This window comes from Grus americana, chromosome 2 (genome assembly GCF_028858705.1).
Source record: "Grus americana isolate bGruAme1 chromosome 2, bGruAme1.mat, whole genome shotgun sequence".
Taxonomy (NCBI): Eukaryota; Metazoa; Chordata; class Aves; order Gruiformes; family Gruidae; genus Grus; species Grus americana.
Window position 1 is genome coordinate 108336399 of NC_072853.1, and position 22102 is coordinate 108358500.

General features: G+C 39.7%; 1 protein-coding gene across 2 annotated transcripts in view; it reads right to left on the reverse strand.

Moving 5' to 3' along the window:
* The window catches only part of CNTNAP2 (contactin associated protein 2), a 1227525-nt gene that overhangs the window by 12276 nt on the left and 1193147 nt on the right, over positions 1-22102 (reverse strand). For both annotated transcript variants that reach the window (XM_054815498.1, XM_054815497.1), the window contains exon 22: positions 9320-9550. In XM_054815498.1, coding sequence (XP_054671473.1) covers positions 9320-9550 — 231 coding nt within the window. The remainder of the gene's footprint in view (positions 1-9319; positions 9551-22102) is intronic.

A 22102-nucleotide genomic window follows, 5' to 3' on the forward strand; every position in this document is an offset into this window, starting at 1 on the left:
CTTATTACAGACTATAAGCACAGAAACTAATCGCTCGACTCTTGACAGTAGAAACTAATGTGCAGTCACAGTTGAATTCCCCTTCCTGGAGGGACTGGATTACAAGAGAAACTCTGAACACAGGCACAGAAACAGGACAGATCAGGAGTAAACAAATCCATTACACAGCCCTACGTCAAAGGTGAACATTACAGCCTGCAGACTGCAGTCGCCCTTTCTCGCTCATCCCACTGCCCGCACCCATCCCACCAACCGCTCTCCTCCTAAGTGTGGCTCTGTGAAGAGCTCGCATGACAAGTAAACTACAGCAATTCAGAAAAAAAGGAAAAAAATCTGAAGCAGTATTAAAAATGCTGTGTCTTTGTATGCTGCCAGGGCAAATTTTGTATTGATTTTTTTTAAAAAATAAATTAATAAATCTTTTTTTTTGTTCCCTACTTCTCTGAAATGGAACAAGGAGAAAAATTACCCCCACTCCTGCTTTTCTAGGCATTCTGAGGGAGGGCTGTTTAATATTAAACTCTGTTAACAGAGTTTACTTAAAGTCCCACTGACATCAGCTTAAGCTTAAGTATAAACTGAGAATTTAACTTAAGTTATTTAACTGTTTAATATTAATATTTAATGCATATTAAACACAAATAAAAAAAATACCTACACTTCCCCAACCACAAAATATTTAAAAGATATTATTAACCATATTGTTTGTAAAAGGTCATTTTTGTTCTAGCATGCTGTATGGGGTCAATCTTTACTCCCTGAATTTTTAGTGATGCCTCAACTATAGTGTTAAAGGGTTACAAGCATATCCTTGATATGAACCATTTTTCTGCCTTTATGAAATTAGAAGTCTTCACAGTCACAGCCTTAATATTTTTTTTTTGTGCAAGTTACAGGATATTGGAAAAAGTAGACCCACATAGCAATTCTGAAACTACCAGAATAGACATGCACCTTAGAGGAAAAATTAGGGCTTTTCACTTTAAAAATGCCATCTTCTTCTGTCGCCAATAATGCAAATTATCTGGAACATGGAATTCTCAGTGTTGGATCAAAATCCACTAATTTCTTCAATTCTTTGCAACGTTCTGGGCTGGGAGGTATAGGGAGGAAACAAAACCAGAAAAAACTCCTTATAAATGAGAAAAAAAGTCCTCCAATGCATTAGTGCTATTTGGACCAATTATTTAAGTTTTGTCAGGTATATTCTGTTAAAACAAAAACATTTTGAAGGGTTGCATTTTTTTTTCTAAGAATTTTTTACTGAATCTCAAGTGCTTCTACTGACAGTTACTGGTGAGTTCTGATATGATGGCTTACTAGAAACATTGTCCTCTGAACAGCCCTTCTGTATGCAAACACCTGGGACAGCGTGGGGAAAGTAGGAGGGGATTATAGAAGAAAGAGTAGTTGGATGTTTCTTTTACAAAAAGCATGACTTTTGGAGTGAACAATGGAAATGCCAACAATGAACAATGGCAGCTTTGGGGTAAAATTCACTGAATGCTCGCTCTATGGTCAATGAACTGGGACAATGCAAATTCTCACCACTAGACACTACCGTCAACTCAATCAGTCAAGATAGTTGTTTCTGAATCAGCTGTGTTATTAGCCCTTGAATTTCCTTCTGCAGGTGAACTTTGCTGTCCATGCTCTTAAGCAGAGGAGAAAATGGAGTTTTATGAATGGCTTGCTCCAAGAGGGCAGTATAATATTCTTTCTTCTGGTCTTAAAAAGCAATCTTCCTAGCAAAGGGACAGAAAAACTTGTGCCATATTAGGAGACCCATCCTTGCAGCTTAAACTCCCCCAAATCAATCCAGGATGAAATATGAAACAGGGAACGCATTCCTGCACTGTTGGTTGGAAGGGGTTAGATGATCCTCCCCTGCTTTGCCTTTTGTACGGTCATTTCCTAATAGTAACTTCTACACTTTCTTTTGCACAGAAGCAAGGAAGGCAAGGCCAAAACACTTTTTAATATTAGTAACTGGTACTTGTATACTACAGAATTTTCTTTCTTATTTTAAAAGGAGAGCAGATATTTAGGATCACTTTTGGATTATGTTTACCTGCAGTTTGAACTTCATCAAGTTCTGTCTCAGAAGTAGTATTTCGAACATTTGCTCTGTCAAATTTCCAATTGATTCACAGCACATTAGAGCACCTCCATCCATCAAAGACCTAAAATCATCTGTCTTTTAATTCCTGGTAGTAATGTCTGCCTGACACTGGGTCTCACTATGAGTCCAGGCAAGAACTGCTAGCATATTAGTCATGCTGGCCTAAGCTATCACTTTGATGAAAATTTTGTGAGCAGTGCTTATATTTCACCTGTTAAGGAAGACAAACAAATACTTCCTTTTATAATTAATGTAGAATATGAAACACTTTGGTGCTCTCAAAGGAACAGTAGAGTTAAGTGCTGATCAAAGCTTAGCTGTATATAGCTAATTGCTGATAATGGACCCACAGGGAATTCTTGAAAGAAACAAAAAACCAAAAATAAAAAATCCAACCCAACGAACAAGAATACCAAGCAAGCCTGTAAACTTATGACAGCTACAAAAAAGGAGAAAAAAAAAAGATAGACTCTATTTATTGAGATAATTGGAAGAAAGGGCTTCTCACAGCCAAGATATGAACAAGAAGATCAAGTTCTGCTCTTATTAGGTTCATCCACTTATGAAAAAAGGCAGGCTTGGATTGGGGATGAGGAATGGGTCTGACTGGGGAGTTTAAATCTAAAATAAACACTAATAGGTATAATGACCTGCCTTTAATCTCAAATAACCTCTTACACACAGGAAGTGAGGTGCTTTGCAGCCTTAAGGAAAGGAAAACGAAGGCAGTCACATGAAGTGTTCAAGCATCTAAATTCTTCCTTCTCTACTACATATATGCCATCCCTACATTCCTAGTTAAAGTTCGTACTTGTGGAAAAAATATAGTCTTTGCAGAGGATGGAAAACACTCTTTTTTAATATTACCACCTTCTTGTCTTGATTTTAGGTAGCAGTATTGACATTCAAATCACTGCTTATGAAATAGCTGCAATGCTGGTCTCTCAATGAATGCCAGAATTCACAAGCTTGGCAGTCTGTCAGCTGTCTGATACAGTAGACAGAGTGTCAGAAATTTCACACTGAAATTATATATTCTTAATGATAAGAGAAAGCTATGCATAATTGTGTGAAGGAATTGGATGAGACTGAGGGAGGCATTTTTTATTCCCAATCAATAGAGAGATTTACAGTAATTCAAGCACCGTAATTAAGCCCTTTAAGGATGAAGCACTGATTGTGCCAAATTTTAGACAGATGCTCTTCCTAGTTAGCTGCTCGACATGGAGGAGAAAAATAGAAACTGTTGCATCTCAATGTTTACCACTTACCTTCTTGCCTGTAAGAAACACTTGGTACTTAGAAACTGAGCACTGAGTTTCTGCTAGACCTGACTGTCTGAAAAAAATGCCACCTTCCTGTTTGAAAACAACTCAGGTCAAGGCCATGGACTTCTGAGACAATATTTATATTGGAAGAATTAGGGATGAATGCTGGTCGCTCTTGGCAGAGGAAACTTGATCACATAAATGCACCAAAATCTGGCAGTGGAAGAATCTGTTGGCCCACAGGACAAGTTGCAAATGCATCTTCTGTCTCTTGTACAGAAAGTATAAATATTAAACTAGCTTACTGGCAGACAAAGAGCCTCCCAATGTTTACATGCTATGGTAATTAACAAAACCCAACTACCTCGAGTGAGCAGTAACTTCAAAGAGAGAATCTGGCACCATTCTCTGATTGCAGTACAGATAACTAATCCTGTTTGCTATACTTGAAAGAGTGTCATTTTATTCTAGCAACTGCCTTCACATCCATTTCTAATTTTGGTAGCACCTAGGAGATCAAATTTAGATATGTAAGGTTGCATCATGGACAAAAGAAGTGCAGGTCTTCAGTCCCTTCTGCCCAACTCGCCCCTTGCAGGAAGCCTCGAGAAGTGATCTGGCTCCCCTGCCATCCCTTAGAGGAGAGAATGAGTGCTGCGTCACACATTATCATTGACTTTAATCCTCCTGCTGTTGGATTCACTGATGCGTACAGTACTCTTTCAATGTCTGTGGCCAGGAGAAGACCCTTTTGTTCCTGTATTTGTAACCTAAGACCATTTCGAGGGCTGAATTGCTGCCCTCCGACAAGTAACACCTTTGATCCTTCCTTTTCAAAGTATGGTTTGTAACAAGCCCTTGACAAGGGCAAGAGCTATTTCCCATCTCAGTAGCCACACCCGTACCACTGCACATCTGACACAGCTTCTCCTCAGATGCTGCTGCTCTGCCCTCTGAGATGTGGGTACCAGTGGTCAGAAGGTGGGATGGCAACCCAATTGATGGCATCTGAATCCAGAAGGTGATCTTCAGCGCTGTCACCAGTAATACACGAGCGGCACTTTCTCTTAGTCCAGAAATCGACTGCTATTTTTCACTTGACAGAGATAATTAGTTGGCCAATTAGGTGAGCATGGATCATATGGCCAGTATTCATCCCTCCCACTCTCTTCTCCTGCCATCACTTGTTAAAGGATGAATTTGTAACAAAAAGGGAGTTAATTCTGCAGGCAGCTGTTTTAATCTTGATGACAGCGGTGCGTGTCTTCATACAATTTTTTTTGCCAGACACACTCAATATAGGTTTCAAAGTAAGCTGTTGGTTCTTAAAAGGCAAGGTCTTACACCTTCTACAAAAATAAGAGCTTTCAGGGTTTAAATACGTACAGCCAGAAAAAAGTCACAGCACTTGGAATAACATTGCAGACGTAGTATTTAATCCTGCTCCATTTAATTCTTAATATGTTGAAGTTAATATGGGTTTAACTAAATCCCATGTTAAATACTCTAAATGCCATTCTGCTTATACTCAGAATGAATGCATCTTGCAGCTGCATAGTGCCATAGCAGCTTAGAGGTGCTAGAGCATGGTTTGTCAACTATTGTATGTACCTTGCCTCTTCTGGTATCTCTTGCTTTTACTAAATTCAGTATCAGGTAGTTTGGCAAGCTAGAGCACATTTTACCTAAAATGGGGAGGTACGTACATGTAGTAGGTTTCTTTTATCCTTTTTATCAAAATAAGAAAAGTTTGGAAATGAAATTTCATTAGTAAACTGCAGAATCTTTACTTTTATCTAAAATACCCACAAACTGAACAACTCCACCCCAATAATATGCATCTTCTGATTTTAAGTACAAGGCATTTTAGATGTGGGAGTTTATTTACTACAAAAATAATCATCTGTTTGGGCTTTTGTTTGCTTCTCTACAATGAGCAAGGTGTCAGTTATCAGTGACATACATCTTAGCTAATCTGAACTGAGAGATATTAAAAACACTGTTGGTGATTAGCTTTTTTTAACATATGCTATGGTAATAGATATTAAAATGCATGCTAATATAGTTACACGCATGCAATTATAACTTTTGTTTTGAAATGTATGCCAGACAGGTAATTCACTGGGTTTAGACAACATGTAAACATAGGACATGTCATTTTAAAATAATACGGTCATTGATCAGGCTCTTTTTTGTCTCCTTTCTACATGCCTTTTGATGTAACCAAGGCAAATTGGATTGTCTAACATGAACTGAGATAATACAAATGGGAGAAAAACACAGGAAGGGAACTATATTAATGATCTGCTTGGGTTTGATTATTGACTTCTTTTTTTAAATCACCAGGAAGTCACATTCTAGAAAAGAATGACTTGTTGAATTCCTGTGCTTCATCATCACCAAGAAAAGATCACCATAGCAACAGGAAAAGACTATGCATTGTAAGAATATTCACAAGCTGAACAAGATAATGGTTTAAGATAATGTCCCAGTAGCATGGCAAAATGCCAGCCAGGGCTGGGGAGAGACGGAAGTGGCATTTTTACAATGACAAAGAAATTTGAAAAGTGAATTCAAGGCTAATAGTGCAAGAGAATGAATCAAGAAGCTGTATGGCTCATTTGTCTGGGGAGCAAATGAACGAAGTTTCCTATTGATAAATCCCTGGACTTGTTTCTAAAGGTCAACTGCAAGTGACTGATGTGTGTCATTATGATTTTCCCTTTAGCCTCTCTGTTAGGGCATCCAAAATGTTTTTCAGCTAGCAGAAGGTGTCCATGCAGTAACTACATAGAAGAATTTAAGGCAAACATTTCACCTAGGTCACCTGTCAGGCAGAACCTGCTTAACATCTACTAATTATCTGTAAGGTCTGATCCAGCACTGCAGTTTAGAGGTGAAAGGATCATTACATTTGCCATCTGGTGTATCTGTCCTATTTAGACACTGATCTTTGATCCTCTCCTATAATATTTCAATCCTCAACATTCAATTCCACAGTATTTGAGAAGCAAAGCTACAAATCTACACTTAACTCATAATATGAATCAGGATGAGGGCAGAGTGTGTCACTAAATGAGATTTAAACCATATGATACTTGCCACAAAATTTTTCCTGATTTTTTTCTTTTCACTATAAACCACCTGTCCTCAACTCTCATGTTTTGTTAAGATCTATTTAAAATGAAATAGGTGACATAACAATAAAAATTACAGATAAAAACATGTTTGAAATGAGAAAACCTGTACATAGTAACTGCTGCTTTCAAAGCCATGTTCTTTGCAACCCTTTCTTTATGGCAGGGTGTGTGTAGCTTTTGTTTTAGCACTACTACAAGTGTTTCTGTGAATTTCAAAAAAGCTTTTTGTCTTCGACCCTTCAGCCTATTTAGTGAAGGAGTAAATTCACACTGAGAGTACTGAGACTATTCCAGCTCTGGAGCCAATGGGAACCATTACTTATATCTCTATGAGTTTTCCATTTTCTCTTTCAACACAATTTGTGTTAGAAAGTCTTCTGGTAGGGTTTGGGAAACATAAAAAAAAATCCTCAGTGAAAACCGCCAATTCGCTAATGCAAAGTGACACTAAAACCAAACATTTTAATTTACCAGTCATCAAGATCATCTGCATGCAAGGTTACACAGTCTGCAGTATATATTTTTTCCTGAGACTGAAACAGACCTAGCTGTGTGAGACCATCAGAGATACTCTCACAAAGACTGAGTTGTTCTTACCTGATACTGATAAATGAGTTGCTGGGATACCTCCTTTTTGTATCATGGAAATGTCACCCAGAGCGAAAGTCAGGAATTGTTCACCCACACCTGAATGCCCTTTCACTCCTGACCTGGTGAAACACCACCCCCTTGCTGTGAAATTTCTTTCTACTGTAACTCATCTGACACTGTTGCTGCCTTAAGTGTGCAGCAGTCTCTCATGAGAATTCTTTAAAGCAGTATGATCTTTTCCCTCTACTGCTGCAAAGCACTGCAGAGGACAAGAAGAGGGGTCCCTAGCTCCCAGTCTTACTAAAACTTATCATCACCAAAAATGAAGGTGGGTCACTTGCACTCTGTCTGCCCATGACTTGAAACAGTCAAGTCAAGTCTGCCTATGGCAATGTGATTTTTTTTTCTGGGCAGAATTTAACAGACAGCTTAGCTTGAGCCAACCTAATTGCATGCTGTATGGTCCCTGATATCCTTCACGCTGGCTCTGTGACCAAGTACTACAATTAATCCAGAAGGAAATGTATAAGTTTGCAATCTGTCAGGTCAACAAAGGTGAATCACCTCAGTAGAAGTTTTCAAGATGAGACTGAGCCAACACAAGGACAAGCGTAGTAGCACATGGCAAGGACAAACAGGACTTCCTTTTAACACTATTATATTTAACACTATTCTAACACTAGCTATTAGGAACAGTTCAGAGGAACATATTCTTTTACTAGCTTGCAGTCAAATTACATGTAGAAAAAAGAAACCAACCAAAATTAACAACCAAATCCCATTAGCTGCACAAGACTCACAGCAGCAGTGCATCCTCAAGAAGTTTATGACACACTTTTTGAAGACACGAGCCAGTGAGGTATCCTTCAGGAAATGTGCTTTTGTAGAAGAGAAGCACAGAACATAACCTTCAGGTAGAAAGAAATAATTTCAGAGAAGAAAGGGACTACTAATTTGTGATGAAAAAAATCAGGTAGGATATTGCATGTTATAAATAGGCAAGAGATGTACTGAAATCTTACAATGGCATGGCAGTAAGGAGGGTATGACAAGTTTTAGAGCATGATACTGCCGGTATCAATGTCTGGGACCCTCAGCCCTGGAATGTCTGCCTCTCCTTACAAACATCTGCCCTATTTCTCTACTGAAGAAGAGCTGAAAGGAAATGATGGAAGGAGTTCCTTGACATTGTAAGGAAAAAAGAAAAAAATCCAAATTCCAAAGGTATTACCTTGGCATATACTTTTAAGAAACACATATATACCTGTCCCCTCTCATTTAAAAACTGGCAGATGGATGCATCCCCAAACACAATAGGCAAAGACTAATCAAAATAAAAATCATTATGGACCCAGTTTTTCCTCTAGCATTTTAATTTTATACCACTATAAACATATCAAATTTGCCAGGACAGGTTCTAATTGACACTGCTACAAGTGAAATCAGAATGAGGACAAATTACAAGAGAGGGGTCAATGTACATCTGACCCTATAAATCTAAAGGGAACAGATTTTTTTTAAAAAGTATTTACATGACACTCAAGAAGCAAGAGAGAAAAAAACCTCTAAAGTTAGGCACAATGTATATTTTCAAGGACTGTCAGTCACAAAGCAGGATGAGATTGCTGGGATCAGCAAATTGTTTTAGCTTTCCAGCATTTTCAGTATGAGATGAATGCTATCATGACTAATGGAATTTCCCATTAAACATGGCCTAAGGAAAGCAGACATTTCAGAAAACAAATCAGCACTTTATATATTTATGTCTAAAATTAGATTTACTTCTTTTGTATGAAGCTGACTACAATACACTAACTTACTAGGAATACAGCATAAGAAATGCTACTGTACCTTATTTATCTGTACTTGCAACCTTTTGCTGACTATATACCCAATACTACAGAGAAAGTGCTATCACAGCAGCTAGGTCAAAGCTCAACATTCAAACAGTTTAAGACTTATGGAAAAGAAAAATAAAGAATAATATTAAAAAAAGGCAAAGAAAGTATTCTGTAACTGCATTTAAAAGTGGTGGCAAATTTCTGTCAATCCAGCTTTGCATTTCCTACCATGATTATAGTCCTACAGTCATCTATCAATCACATCCACTCAGTTTTGTTTCTCCTTACAGAGGAAGGTGGATGTATTTCTTCTCTGAACTGCTCCACTGAGCTGAGGTGGCATGAAGCCCAGCTTACCTGAGTCTAAGTGCCATGGGTCGGTGGCGGCCGACATTGGTGGGATGGTGAGTGGAGATGCTCCGCAGTTGGATTCCACTAGTTCTCCTTGGATGTGGACGTGAGAGGAGGCGTTGGTAGGTCTCAGAGCTGCTTTGAGTGGAGCAATCTGGTTGAACTGTACTCTCGATAGGCAGCCAGTGAATCCTGGGGTGTTGTATTTATATATGTCTTGGTCAATCTTCCCAATTTCTATGGGAAATTAAGGGGAAGAAAAATTAATTAAAACAGTTCACTGCTTTGGAAAGCACAGTTGGCCTGAACACTTGATTCCCAGAGCTCAGTTCCGAAGTGTCTCTCTCAGGAGACTGAGAACGTGTCAGATCCTGCCAGGTTCCTTTACATTTCATTACAGATTAAAGCTGGAAACCTTCAGGCCTTGATGTGACTTGGTTTCACTGCTATGCTATCATTAAAATGAAAGGCCAGCATGAAGGAGTCATCAGAGAACAAAAGGCCAGGAGAAAAAAAAATCTTTTTCCCAAGCAGAGGTCACGAAAGAGAAGGTAGAGGGACAGTCATTGCCAGGATCTCTCCTCTCAGCTGAAGTTGCTGCTGGGAGAGATGCCCCTTCCTTCACCCAGGCCTGTCGCCCTCCAGCCCCTCTCAGTGGGCAAGGACCACTCCTGTTCACTCCTGCCTTCTTCCTCTCTCCTTGCCAGAAGACCAAATGTCCCTTTGCCAGGAGACCACGCGTCCCTTCGGCCCTCTCCAGCCTCCTTCCTTCCCGCAGCAGCAGTAAGAGGTGGCAGGAGCCCATCACCCCTGCTCCCACGCCTCCGTGACAGGGCCTATGCTGGCTCAGAGCCTGCTGCAAGTTGGCCATTTTACACCTTGCCGCTGTAAGGCAAGCTGGCGGCTGGCATCCATGAGCAGAGTATGGGGCTCCATCGTTGATCTCTAAAACAGCCGTCATCCCACAAAGTCCCCCAAGCCAGAGTCGTTTTCTCACTTCTAAAACATCGAGTAAAACAATGCCGAAATGGTTGCCATAAAACGTGGCACATGTCCTTACTGCCCAGGAGCCTGCAGGCCGCTGACGGCTGTCTTATTTCTGCAAGGACCTGTTGTGACAGCCTGAGCCACAATCAAAACGAAACCGGCACTCTCTGTCAGCTGGCTGCATTAGAGGGGGTATTGACATTTCAAAGCCCCACTGCAGTGTCTAATGTAATATTTACATTGCAGTAAGCAGTTTGGCTTCCTTTCTTCTATGGTAACATGGAGTGAATGAAAAGGCCACACGGCAGCATCATGTTTGTGCTGTATCGGGGAGTATCACTCCAGAGGCACTGAGATGCTTCAAACTCCCTTTCCCTGGGTCTGCAGCAACAGGAGGTAATGTCTGGCCCTTGGAGCCAGGGAAAAAAAATCCCACTGAGACAAGCAAAGTAAGATGGTTTCCCAAGGACAGAGAACAGGGAGCAGCCCCAGGTTGTTCAAAGGCAAACTTTTCAGATAGGAACAACAATAAGGGCTTGAAAAATAGTGTCTCTGGAAAAAATGACATATATAAGTGTTATAAAAAAGAGAAAGAGGGTTTTCCTGAGAGGTGTGAGGAGAAAGAGGGAAAGAGCTTTATTGTAAGAGTTTGGGGAAGAGCTGGGAACCAAAGCACATTCGGGTTTGAGTATCGTTACCAAAAAAATCAAATGAGTTACTAGAAAATGCATTATAAACCTTTTGGATGCCTGTGTTCAGTTCTAACCAAGTTAGGATCAATTCTATGAGGTCTGAGCTGCTGACCGGGCTCCCTAAAAACTGCAGTTGTGGGCCCCAGCCTTTCAAAAGGATGTGGAGGTACTTGCAAGCGTCTCAAGGCGGCCACCAAAGCAAGGTGGCGAAGGGGCTGGCAGGCATGTCCTCTGAGGAGCGGCTGAGGACTCTGGGCTTGTCTAGTTTGGAGAGAAGGGGGTTGAGGGGCAACCTCACTGCTCTCTCCAGCTTCCTGCGGAGGGGAGGTGCAGAGGGAGGTGCTGCTCTCTTCTCCCTGGGACCCAGGGCCAGGGCGCGGGGGAATGGCTCCGAGCTGCGACTGTCAGGGGAGGGCCGGACATCACACAAGGAAACATTTCTTTACCAAGAGGGTGATCACACCCTGGAACAGGCTTCCTAGAGGGCTGGTCAATGCCCCATGCCTGTCCTTACGTGATACGCTGTACAGTAATAGATTTCTTCTACCTCTGCTGCCCCCCCATTTTCCCTTCTCCTTCTCATTTGACAACACCCTCCTTTCTCTGCTAGTGCTTATCCAGCCTTTATCAATACTACAGCCCATTTCATAAGCTGTCAATGAGCAGTGACTGTTAGCTGTGACAAAGTGGAAACATGCTCAGGACTCAGCTACATACTAGCTTAAATGCGTTAAAATTGTTCTATTAGTCATGTGGGTCTTTCATCCAGCTCTCCTTTAAAAAAAGTGGCTTGACCAAACAGCATCATCGCCTTCAAAAATCTGATAGTAAGTAAAAAAACTCACATGTGCACACACACTTTCCATAGTTTGTAGAAAAGCTGTACAAAAGCCAGAGTCTGTGCATTTGAATGCTACGTGTAGACCACATCACTCAGAGAAGATTCATATCTGACCACTGTCTCTTACTTCAATAAAATATTTACAGTATATTCAGTGAATAGCTGCAATTTTGAGTAATCTTTATAATCTAAGGAACAATTAGAAGACCATGTTTCTCTTTAAACACTGTAACCACTGTCAGTAAATTTAGTGATTACCTTTTATTCACATTTTTATATATTCTGTGGAACTTCATGAAGTAATGCTAATAGCCTCCCACTCACAATCCTGAATGACAAAACCAAAAATCCATGAATATGATTGTGCAGCACCATTCTTCTCAAACTTTGTGAATAATAAGTGATGGATACTAGATCCTGAAAGAATTAGAGAAAAACCAAGAAAGCCTAAGAAAGCACCTTGCTGAAAATCTGCATTTTTGTTTAAAACATTCCACAAATGATGGTTGTGGAAGTCACCTCATGCAAATTTACCACCAGCGTGCCTCACATCAGTGCTGAAACAAGATGGATTGACTTCTATGACTGTGAACATGTTCCTTCCCGTGCGCGTCCCACGGGGCTCAGCACACTGATACTCTCTGATGTTAGGCCATTATACTTTGCCTCCTTGTGTATTTGAGCCTGCTGTAAACCCATCCCTGGAGAGTCTAATGATTATATAATGAAATATGCCTTTGCTGTCATGACTAAAATTCAATTTTCTCCCTATAACAAAGGAGGGACAAAAAGAAAAGATGACAATCATGTTATTTAAAATAAAGGGAAATGTACAATGCAGCTACTTTGCATTGTTCTAATTTTCAGCACATAAGCTAGTGCAAAGTCATATATAGTATATAGTAGTATCATTACCTAATAGCGACATTAGTATTATTGCTTTCAGATCTGATGCAGCAATCTTCTGCTGGCACCTGACCCACAAGCATTTCTGTAATGAAAGACTTCCAAAAATACCACTTATAGGCCTTTTGTAACTTCAACTGGTTTTAACCATCTGCTCACTTGATCACATAACCTGCTGACTTGAGATGAAGACCATGGTTACAAGCCAGAGACCATTCAGGCAAACCCATTCTAGCACAGATGCACCGCAGTATACAAATCCTTAACACTGAATAATAACTATGCAACTGCCTACCCAGACTACATATACATTTTAAAAATGTATATAGCTAGTATATACAGTATATTAAGAACCTTACAGATGTTGCCCCACATCTTCTGTGTAATCATTCACTGAAGATATACTTGACATCAACTACTTGTTATTTATGTTTTGTTATTTCTTTAACAGTAAAAAGATACAAGAATTTAATCCTCAGTTACTTATTTTGATTTCAGGGCTTATTTCCCACAGCTATGGCAGAAACATGCTATATAGTGATGAAAATAATACTTTTCTCTATTGAAAATTATGTGCTACTAGTGAAGAAGCTCTTTTCCACCTAGGTGAAAAATGTAAAAAGAACATCTATTTTCAAGTATGCTGATGACACAAGGCACCATTAATGAGTAACCAACAAGTTGAAATTCATTGTTCTATGAATCTAGAAGAAAACAAGCAAAAATAAATTGTATAGAGGAAAAAATTGCGGCTGGGTTTGTGCATAACTAACAAATGTATAAGTAGCACATAGCAATACTAATCAGTGTAATTAGGTTACCTGTTTTTTAAGCCTTTTTGCCCTTACTACACTACTTGTAGATGCAGAGTTGCAGCTCCTGCCTAGGCACTATTACAAGACAAACAAACAAACAGTTTGGTTCAGATTATTACCAAAGTTGGCCTAGTTAGCATGCATCTGATGAGCTATTTGTAGAAGCAGACACATTGCCCAATATATTTTTATCTACTCTTTCTCTCCCTTCTCTACTTTCTGTATCTATCAGTAAAAGATTTATAGAGGAGCTTAAAGAGCCATGGCGCTTCTAATAGCACAAAAGGTTATCACACTGCTGGAGAGATCCAGCTCCGCTTAATTCTGCCATTTATTTTTTATGCATTCTTGGAGCATCACTTAGAAAGACTAGAGAAAAACGGCAGCCTGATTTAGCAGAAAAAAGATGTGTTTGGTCCAACAGCCCTGAGCAGGTTTTTGATAGATGAAACAAATGCCTTCTGTTTATGTAAAGCTCCCCATGTGAGGATCCTAGAATGATTCACATGTACACAAGGCTCTGCAGCACAAAGCTATACAATCCAGCACAGTACTGTGCCATACCAGTACAGTCATGCCGCATGTGGAAAGCTGGCCTTGGACTGTGTTACATACTGGCCTCGGAAAGAGGGAGAAGAGAGGCAGCCATGAGAGAAGAGGGAAACATGCCCACTGCAAATCTTTGTAAACATACAAAACCTGTTTTTATTAAATATACGTGCTGAATATCTTTGCTGAATATCTTTTCTGTTCTACCTGATCTGTACATTTTTTTCTTTATAGGACTCTGAAAGGCAGATCAATACAGAAAGTTATAATAAATTCTGAACCTTGCACAATGTTCAATACATACAGAGAGGATCAAGGCAACTATTTATTGTGAGCTATGTTCCATTAAGAAGGAAATGTAACAGAACTTGAAGTACACTTTGTGGGTATGCACAACAATGTATGTAATAAACATCCTGTTATGAATTCCATTGGAGTTTTCCAGTGATGCCCTTCAAAGGAGAAATAAGTCATAGCTAAGGGTACTTCTTCTAGGACAGCAAGGCTCTCAGTAAACATTATAGCCATCTAGCTCTTCTTTCTTCGATAGTGGGAAAGCTCTGCCTGAAGCAGTGCATAGCAGGGCAGAGAGAAGAAAAGCAGTATATACTGGAGTAGTTTTCGTTGTGACAGAAGATGCCTTTTAAACAAAGGAAAGTCTCAGCAGCACAACCAAAGCCCTTTCAGTTCAATTTACTGAAGACTATTTCTTACACAATTTACACAAGACATCATTTGAGTTTTGCTTTGAAAATGGTGAAAAATCCAGCTGTTCGGATTTAGGACAATGACCTATTTATATGTGCCAATTTATGCCCAGAATTACAACAGCTTAATGATTCTGGAAAGAGAGTAGCCATATCAGTAGTGGGATAAGTCCAGTTTTGCCACAAGGTGGTATTTCTGGCTGAACTACCAGGATGCTCTGCTATTTCACTTAAGATTAAGCGTCCACTCAGCAGGTAGATAGAAGGTAATCCGTTATAAATCTCTGTAACCCTTCAGCTAGTTGTACTAAATTGAGCCTAAATTATGTCTATATACTATTTTAATAGACTGCACAGGTGAATTCACTGATTCAATTAAATGGGCAACTAATTGCTTTTGGGTCAACCTTAGCAATAGATTTTCTCTTTGAAATAAAGCACCATGTGTTCTCTTGTCCCCTGTACTCAGAAAGATATCTTGTTACGTTACCCGCTGCTCAAAGATCAGCCCAATCGGCATCTTAAGCATCTCTGTGTTACTGCATCAGGCTCCACATAATAGAAAGCAGTTTAAACTCCACTGAAAGGAAGCTATTGATTTCAAGACACCACAGTCCACCGAGATTACTAAAGCATTTTCTCTTATTTGCAGTATTTGATGCCTAGATGGAGGAGTTCAATGCAACATCGAACCCTAGCACATGCCGATACCTGAGGACTGGTGTGGTGTAAAAAAACCGAGAGAATACATAAATTAGCTTGAATCACATACAGTACACAGTCATAGGGAGAACCTATCTGGAGTGGCATATACTTGCCAGGCCAAAGCGACAGGGCTAAAAAGTCCATGTCAGGAGCAACTACTATACATTCGAAAAGGAGGATAACACCAGACAAAAGGAAAATTATGTTCAGACACATCACCTGAGTCTTCTGATGAACATCCTCCAGTATGAAGATCAAGCATCTGTTTATTTACTGGCTGTTGATATCTTCTCTGTCCTAAAATCAGCAATTTCTATAAAAAACCAAACTAACATCACCTAACTGTGTAGACACCACGTGTGATACCAGATATGCTAAACACCCGCAGTACGAAGTAAAGAAGCTAGAAAAACAGCAAGGCATATATGGGCACTGAACTGAGCTCCTGTAAAGACTTTCCACCGCCTTCAAACTTCCCTTTTGGCTTTTAACTTCAGTCTCTGAATTAAAATTCAGTAAGTTGTACAAACCGAGTATACAACAACAGGAACTTTATTTTGTCCATTACTCAGAACGGAGCTAGTGCAGACTGCTCTCTGGACACATGTACCAGAGGAACAAGATGCTCAGTTATGGAAAAACTGTTACAGTGGTGCTGGGGGCAGCGAAGGGGCAAGCAGCCCCTGAGAACAGTGACCTGAGCTTCGCAGCAAATGACTACCAACTACTCTTTATGCAAAAATTCAAATCCCATGCAGCTGACATGCTTTTTTCAGTCCACAGGTCTGCAAGGGCCAGGCGGTATCCGGATGCCTCCCCATGTGCCCTTTTCCCATCACGTTAATGTGCTTACACTGCCCAGGGGCCTGCGGGGATGGAGCAAACATGGTGAGAAGCTGTGGGGTGGCCTCCAGCCCCCATGGGGCTGGGACAGCCGTCCTGTCACCCCCTCTTCTGTCATGTGCTGTGAGAGACTTGCTGTCCCCTTTGCCCCGGGCTCCTGGTCAGATCCTGAAGTCAGATGCCTTCAGACATGCTTACATCTGACTGCTTTCCAGAGTCTTTGGGTACTGCCCACAGTATGGCCCTATCACATGACACAGTCCTTCCATGGCTATTTTAACTTTTTCTTTGTAACTTTATGTTACTTACTGTAACTTTTCTAGTTTTCTTTTATAAGAAATTATAGCTTGTATGGAATAATTCTGTTTAGACAGTTTATGTCTAGACTGACAATCTCACTGAATACCCACTGAAAGATGGAGAAGATGCTATTTGTGGTATATGAAGGACTGTGCCAGAAACCAAAGGAAATAACATTAACCCAGCAGTACAAACTGATAGTGTTGTACAGCAAACACATGGTGCTTTCATTTGCTGTTTGACACTTAAGAAATGGCCTTATCCATGGTACAAGCAAGAGAAAAATTATTTATGAAGACTGTAACAGCTCAGTGCATGTTTCAGTTGCAGCAGCAGCTTTATCAGTATTGCCAAAACAAAGGCCATTTCTTTATGAAATGTTCCTGATATTTTCCACACAAGCTGGAAATGACTGAACCAGGTGAAAAATACACAGAATTAGAGAACCTGAGCCAGCCTGGAAGCTGCGCCGCGGCCCTGGAGCACTTCCAAAGCCCAGCCCCTGGCAGAGGAGTTACAGCTTTCGGGTCACACTCTAATGGAGACAGTAAATCACCGATGTGAAACGTACTCCTATCAGAGTCCTATTATTGCAGAAATAATAAAGACTAGTGCTGGACTGCAGCTCCTCAGTCAACAAAGGCACTGTAAAGAATTCTATGAAACTGAAATGTTATTTGAGAGCAGCCTGGGTTTGAGAACAAGTTGGATTTTTTTCTGGTTTTCTGTACCGATGCTATAGATACTGAATGTTTCAATATTTCATATTGGATGTATGATTTCCTGGAATTTTCCATTTTAAAATTTCATGTGTAGCCAACAACAGTTATTATTCAGGAATTCACACCGCCTTTTAATGAAAAGGGAATTAACTGATGCTGCAAGGTTCTTATTAACTGCATTGTCAAACACATAAAACTAAGGCCAACAGTAAAAGTGAACATCACTCTTTCAAGGAAACAAGTATTTTCTTCACATTTTGCTACTGACTCGCTGTATAACCTTAAGCAAGTTACTTCAGATATTCACGTCAATCTCTCCCACTCCTTCTTCGTAGGACAGACAGAATTCCCCCTACCCTCTAGCTGGGATGTGTCTCACTTGAGATATTTTGAGATCTAAGTAAAAAAGCTATGGACATTGCTTTTAAATATGAAAATAAAATGAAATAGGTTTTTAAACATCCCACAAACTTCTCATGACTTTGGAAAGGTCACTAATGGAGGCACAGATCATGTGGCACATTTCCGCTGATAAAAAAGAAAGCTCCCAAGGCTAATGGAACAATGCAAAATTAGGGAAAAAGAGAAGTAATCCCAAGTTTCTAGAGACTCTTTGTTGCCAAGGAACGATACTCAGCAAGCAGACATCAACTGGAAGTCTTGATTTTGGCAGAAGTCTCCAAATGTTCCCACTCACTAGCAGCCTCTGAGAAGTGTTCAGCTGGGGGCAGAACCTCGATGGGAGCGAACAGTCACCTCTATGCTAGTGGGATCAAAACTTCCATGGGTTTTGGGGGAAGAGAGACCTCTCCATGCATTACCCTTTATAACTGTGAGTGGTAATACAGTCATTTCATAAATTTGTGTAGCATTTTATTTCTCCTCTAGATGACTGGTCATTCTCCCTGGGTATGAGAGGCAAAAAGCTCAGCCTGTTGTTTAAAGCAAGAATCCCAAATGTAGGAGGAGCTAAACAGAAAGGCCATCCACCTAGTTGATAGCCTGAGCTGACAGAACAGGACACTAATACTGTTCAGTCCTGCAAACCTTGCCTGCAAACCCTCCTGAAGGCTAATGGAAATCTTTTGATTGAGAAGCAAATTGTTCAGCACACACTGATGTAGACCAAGCTGCAGAAATCAGCAGTTCTCAAGGCAAAACTGCATAAGAAATATCTGACAGTTAGCTTCAAGAACCCTTTTTTTTTTTCCTGCCCCATCCTCTATCCTCTTCACATGATGCAAGAGCAATGTGATCATGGGTTGAGGGCAGCAGCAGGAAAGCCACCAGCAGGTGTTTCATCCACAACAAAGAATTAAATGTTTCATCTACTTTTTGTCTGCAGGCAGGCTCTAAACAGAGTGAGAGTAAGTGGATGATGGGGGAGGAGAAGAAATTATATAGCTGAAAGGTCTTTAAAAAAAGCCCAAACCCACAAATCTAAATGACTGACAAAATAACTAAGTAGTTTTATCATCATAGATATCACTATGAAAAAATAAAAGTTGTTACCACAGACAAAACATCTTCAGAATTAGCAGGGACACTGTATTTCAGCAGGATTTAGAAGCCCATTCTAATTTATGCTCATGACGAATAATCTTTGCAGCATCTTTCATAACCCTTAGAGAAGGATGTAAAACACATACACAGAGGTGGCATTACTATGCAAAAGACATATGCAGCTTCATTCATATGGTTTGCCTAAATGTGCTTTTATGTCTCATGGAAGCTGGATGCAACATAACTCAGCAAATGCTTTTCAGGCCAGAAAATAAATAAATAAACAATCAAATAAGGCTCTTGCAGCCTGTAGTCAAACATAATGTGTCTTGGCCAAACTCCAACGCATTTAGTTATATCGTGCTTTTGTTAAAACTATATTAAAATAATATAATTTCAGTCTGATTATTACTTTGCGGTTTAATGGGTACCCTTCTACGACTATCTGCAAATGTCCTCATACTACGCTTTGCATTCTATATCACCAGCTTTAAATATCTTAATAAAACTGCAATCTCATCAAAGAGTGGGTAGGCTGAAATTCTCTCTCTTGCTTCCCTCCTCCCTTGCTTATCTTTATCACTTGGGAGATGGCGAAAAAGCTAGAATAACCATGTGAAGAAGATTCATGGTATGCAACTAAAACTGGAAAATGATTTTTCAGTGAGATACTATTTTTATTCATATACCATGTATGCCTTATATTAACCTTCTGTGTTCTTAAAAGTTTTTTGTTTGGTTTTGGGTTTTTGTTTTTAATTAAAAAGGTAAGGATCTGCAATCTATTTGTTAAGAAACCACTTTTGGGGATGTTAGTATCACAAACATAAAACTTCTTCATCAGTCCCATATATTTTTTCTTATTTATTTGATTTAGAAAAATCCATGGCTATTGCACCTACAATGTTGGATGTCGATGTAATGTAATATATTGACAAAAGTTTTTTGGGAACTGACATTTTTCAGAAGATATGCACACTGCCACATTATGAAGAAGCAATGACCTTTCTAAGTAGTGGCAATTTTAATTCAGTAATCAACAGCCTGAAAATAGCAAGCAAATGAAAAGCAGAATGCCAGCAAGGATGAGAGTTCTGTAACTTAGTAGGTCATTTTTCTTCCAACATTTTCATTCTGTTTGCTTTACTTCTTCATTTTGAATTTATTTTTTCTTGGATCAAACATCCACTTGTTGTATAGACAATACCAACCTAGCTATAGTACTGAAAAACACCATTTATTTTAACAATTGTAAAATACTGTAGGACAGTGCAGGGAAAAAGAATCAATTTCATTTCTTAGGAGCAATTTCTTTTATGCTTTTTTTCCAGTATTGTATGCTTCACAATTTGAAGCTGAGCAATTTATATTTGAACAGTCTCTATTATGTTTTAAAGTCAATGATGGGGTTGATCCAAGAAACGGTAAAGGCTTTTGCTTCTCTTCTTTGTTACAAGTATGCATATGTGAAATACTCTTTTGTATTTCCTCTGATGGAACATGCTTACATGCAATAAATTCACTCCTGAGAAGTATTGCTATTCAATGCACAATGTCAAATTATCATAAAAATTTAACAGCTGCATTAGATAGATCAATGACTTATCTAGTTCATTGTTCTCTCTTCAAAAAAAAAAAGGTGACTGATAGTAAATGATTCACAAGTAGCATAACAGCATGGAGCATGTAAAATGATCTTTTCCCAGAATACCTTTTCAGCTTCTCATAAACATGGGCTTTAAACCTTTCTGAGATGTAGGTTGCATCTTGCCTTTCATATTTAGCTACCGGCAGAACTGTCTCCCATGAATGTGCCCAGCCTTTTCGGAAACCATTAATGTTTCTGGTCTCCACAGCATCCCACGCCAGTGAGTTCGAGTTGAACTCAAGTGTTGAACTACTCACTCTGGGACAAATGACCTCCTGCAGCTCATTTTAAGGCTGCAGCCTGGCAAGGTAATTGAATGTCTCAACTTCTTGTGTTGTGGAAAGCACTGCACACCTCCACCATTCTAGGATTGTACTCTATCAAAATTTGGGTACATCAACTAAATCACCTAAAAAGAGAGCTCTCAATCTCTGGTTTAAAAGAAGCCTTCATGCACTTTAGAGTGGCAAAGCCCTGCAGAAGACCCTCTCTCCACCTCTAGGCAGTACAAATCATGATTCCTTAAAGAATGAAATGCGAAAGCATCACACCATGATCTGGAAACAAAAAACGCTCCCTCATTCAACAATACACTGGGGATGAAAGAAATCAATGTGGTTTGATGCCAGCCAACAAATTTCACTCCATGAGAAACAGTGAGGAAGCACACTTCTGTTTCCAGTCCTGCCCATCTCAGGTTTAATACATATAGCTTAACCAGACCTTTATTGCTTTTCAGATCAGATGCAGAATATTACATATCAGGCATCCTCAGTCTGCATATTTTTTTCAAGTTCTATGATTTGCCCATCCACAGTCTTATTCAGTAGGTAATGATAATAGGCATTTTGACAAAAAGACACAGATCTGGGTGTGTGGAAGGATGATGGAAGAACAGGACCAAGCAACATGCAAGGACTAACTCAGTGACTACCTTTGCATCTCATTAGATGGCGTAAACCAAACAATTCTAGCTAGCCTAAATCAAACTGGGCACTACCAACACGCTTCATCATTATTATTATTACATCCAAGCATGGAACAATATTCCAGAGTAGAGTCTGAGGGCACAATGCCATTTGCAATATAATGGCTTTGTTAACAAGCTGTAGCAAGTGCTCCCACCCAAATACTGAAACGGAGCTTTGGGCGTTTCTAATCTCAAACCTAATGGATTTCTTTGGAGGGACAGGGACACCTTTGATCATGCTGCAATAAAAATAAATATTAAAAAGATGAGAATTATAGCATCTCATTATGCTTGCTCTAGCATTGAGATACATTAAAACAGTACATTAAGTTAGTTCAAGATGCTATAGTGACAAGAAATACTGTCATTTGCCTTTTTGCTTAAATCTTGTACTAGATTAAACACTCAGTGTCACACCAGCTGGATCAGGAAGCAGACATGTCTAACAGGACTGCTTATTAATTTGCTTCTTTTACAACCAGTTCGTATAAAAATAAACAAAAACTTACAGGTGGGTCGTAGCATCAGCGTCAGAAGATGATCTAAATCAGATTGCCCTTCTTCGTCCCTTTGAGCTGCCCCTCTCTCCTTCCTCCAGCCC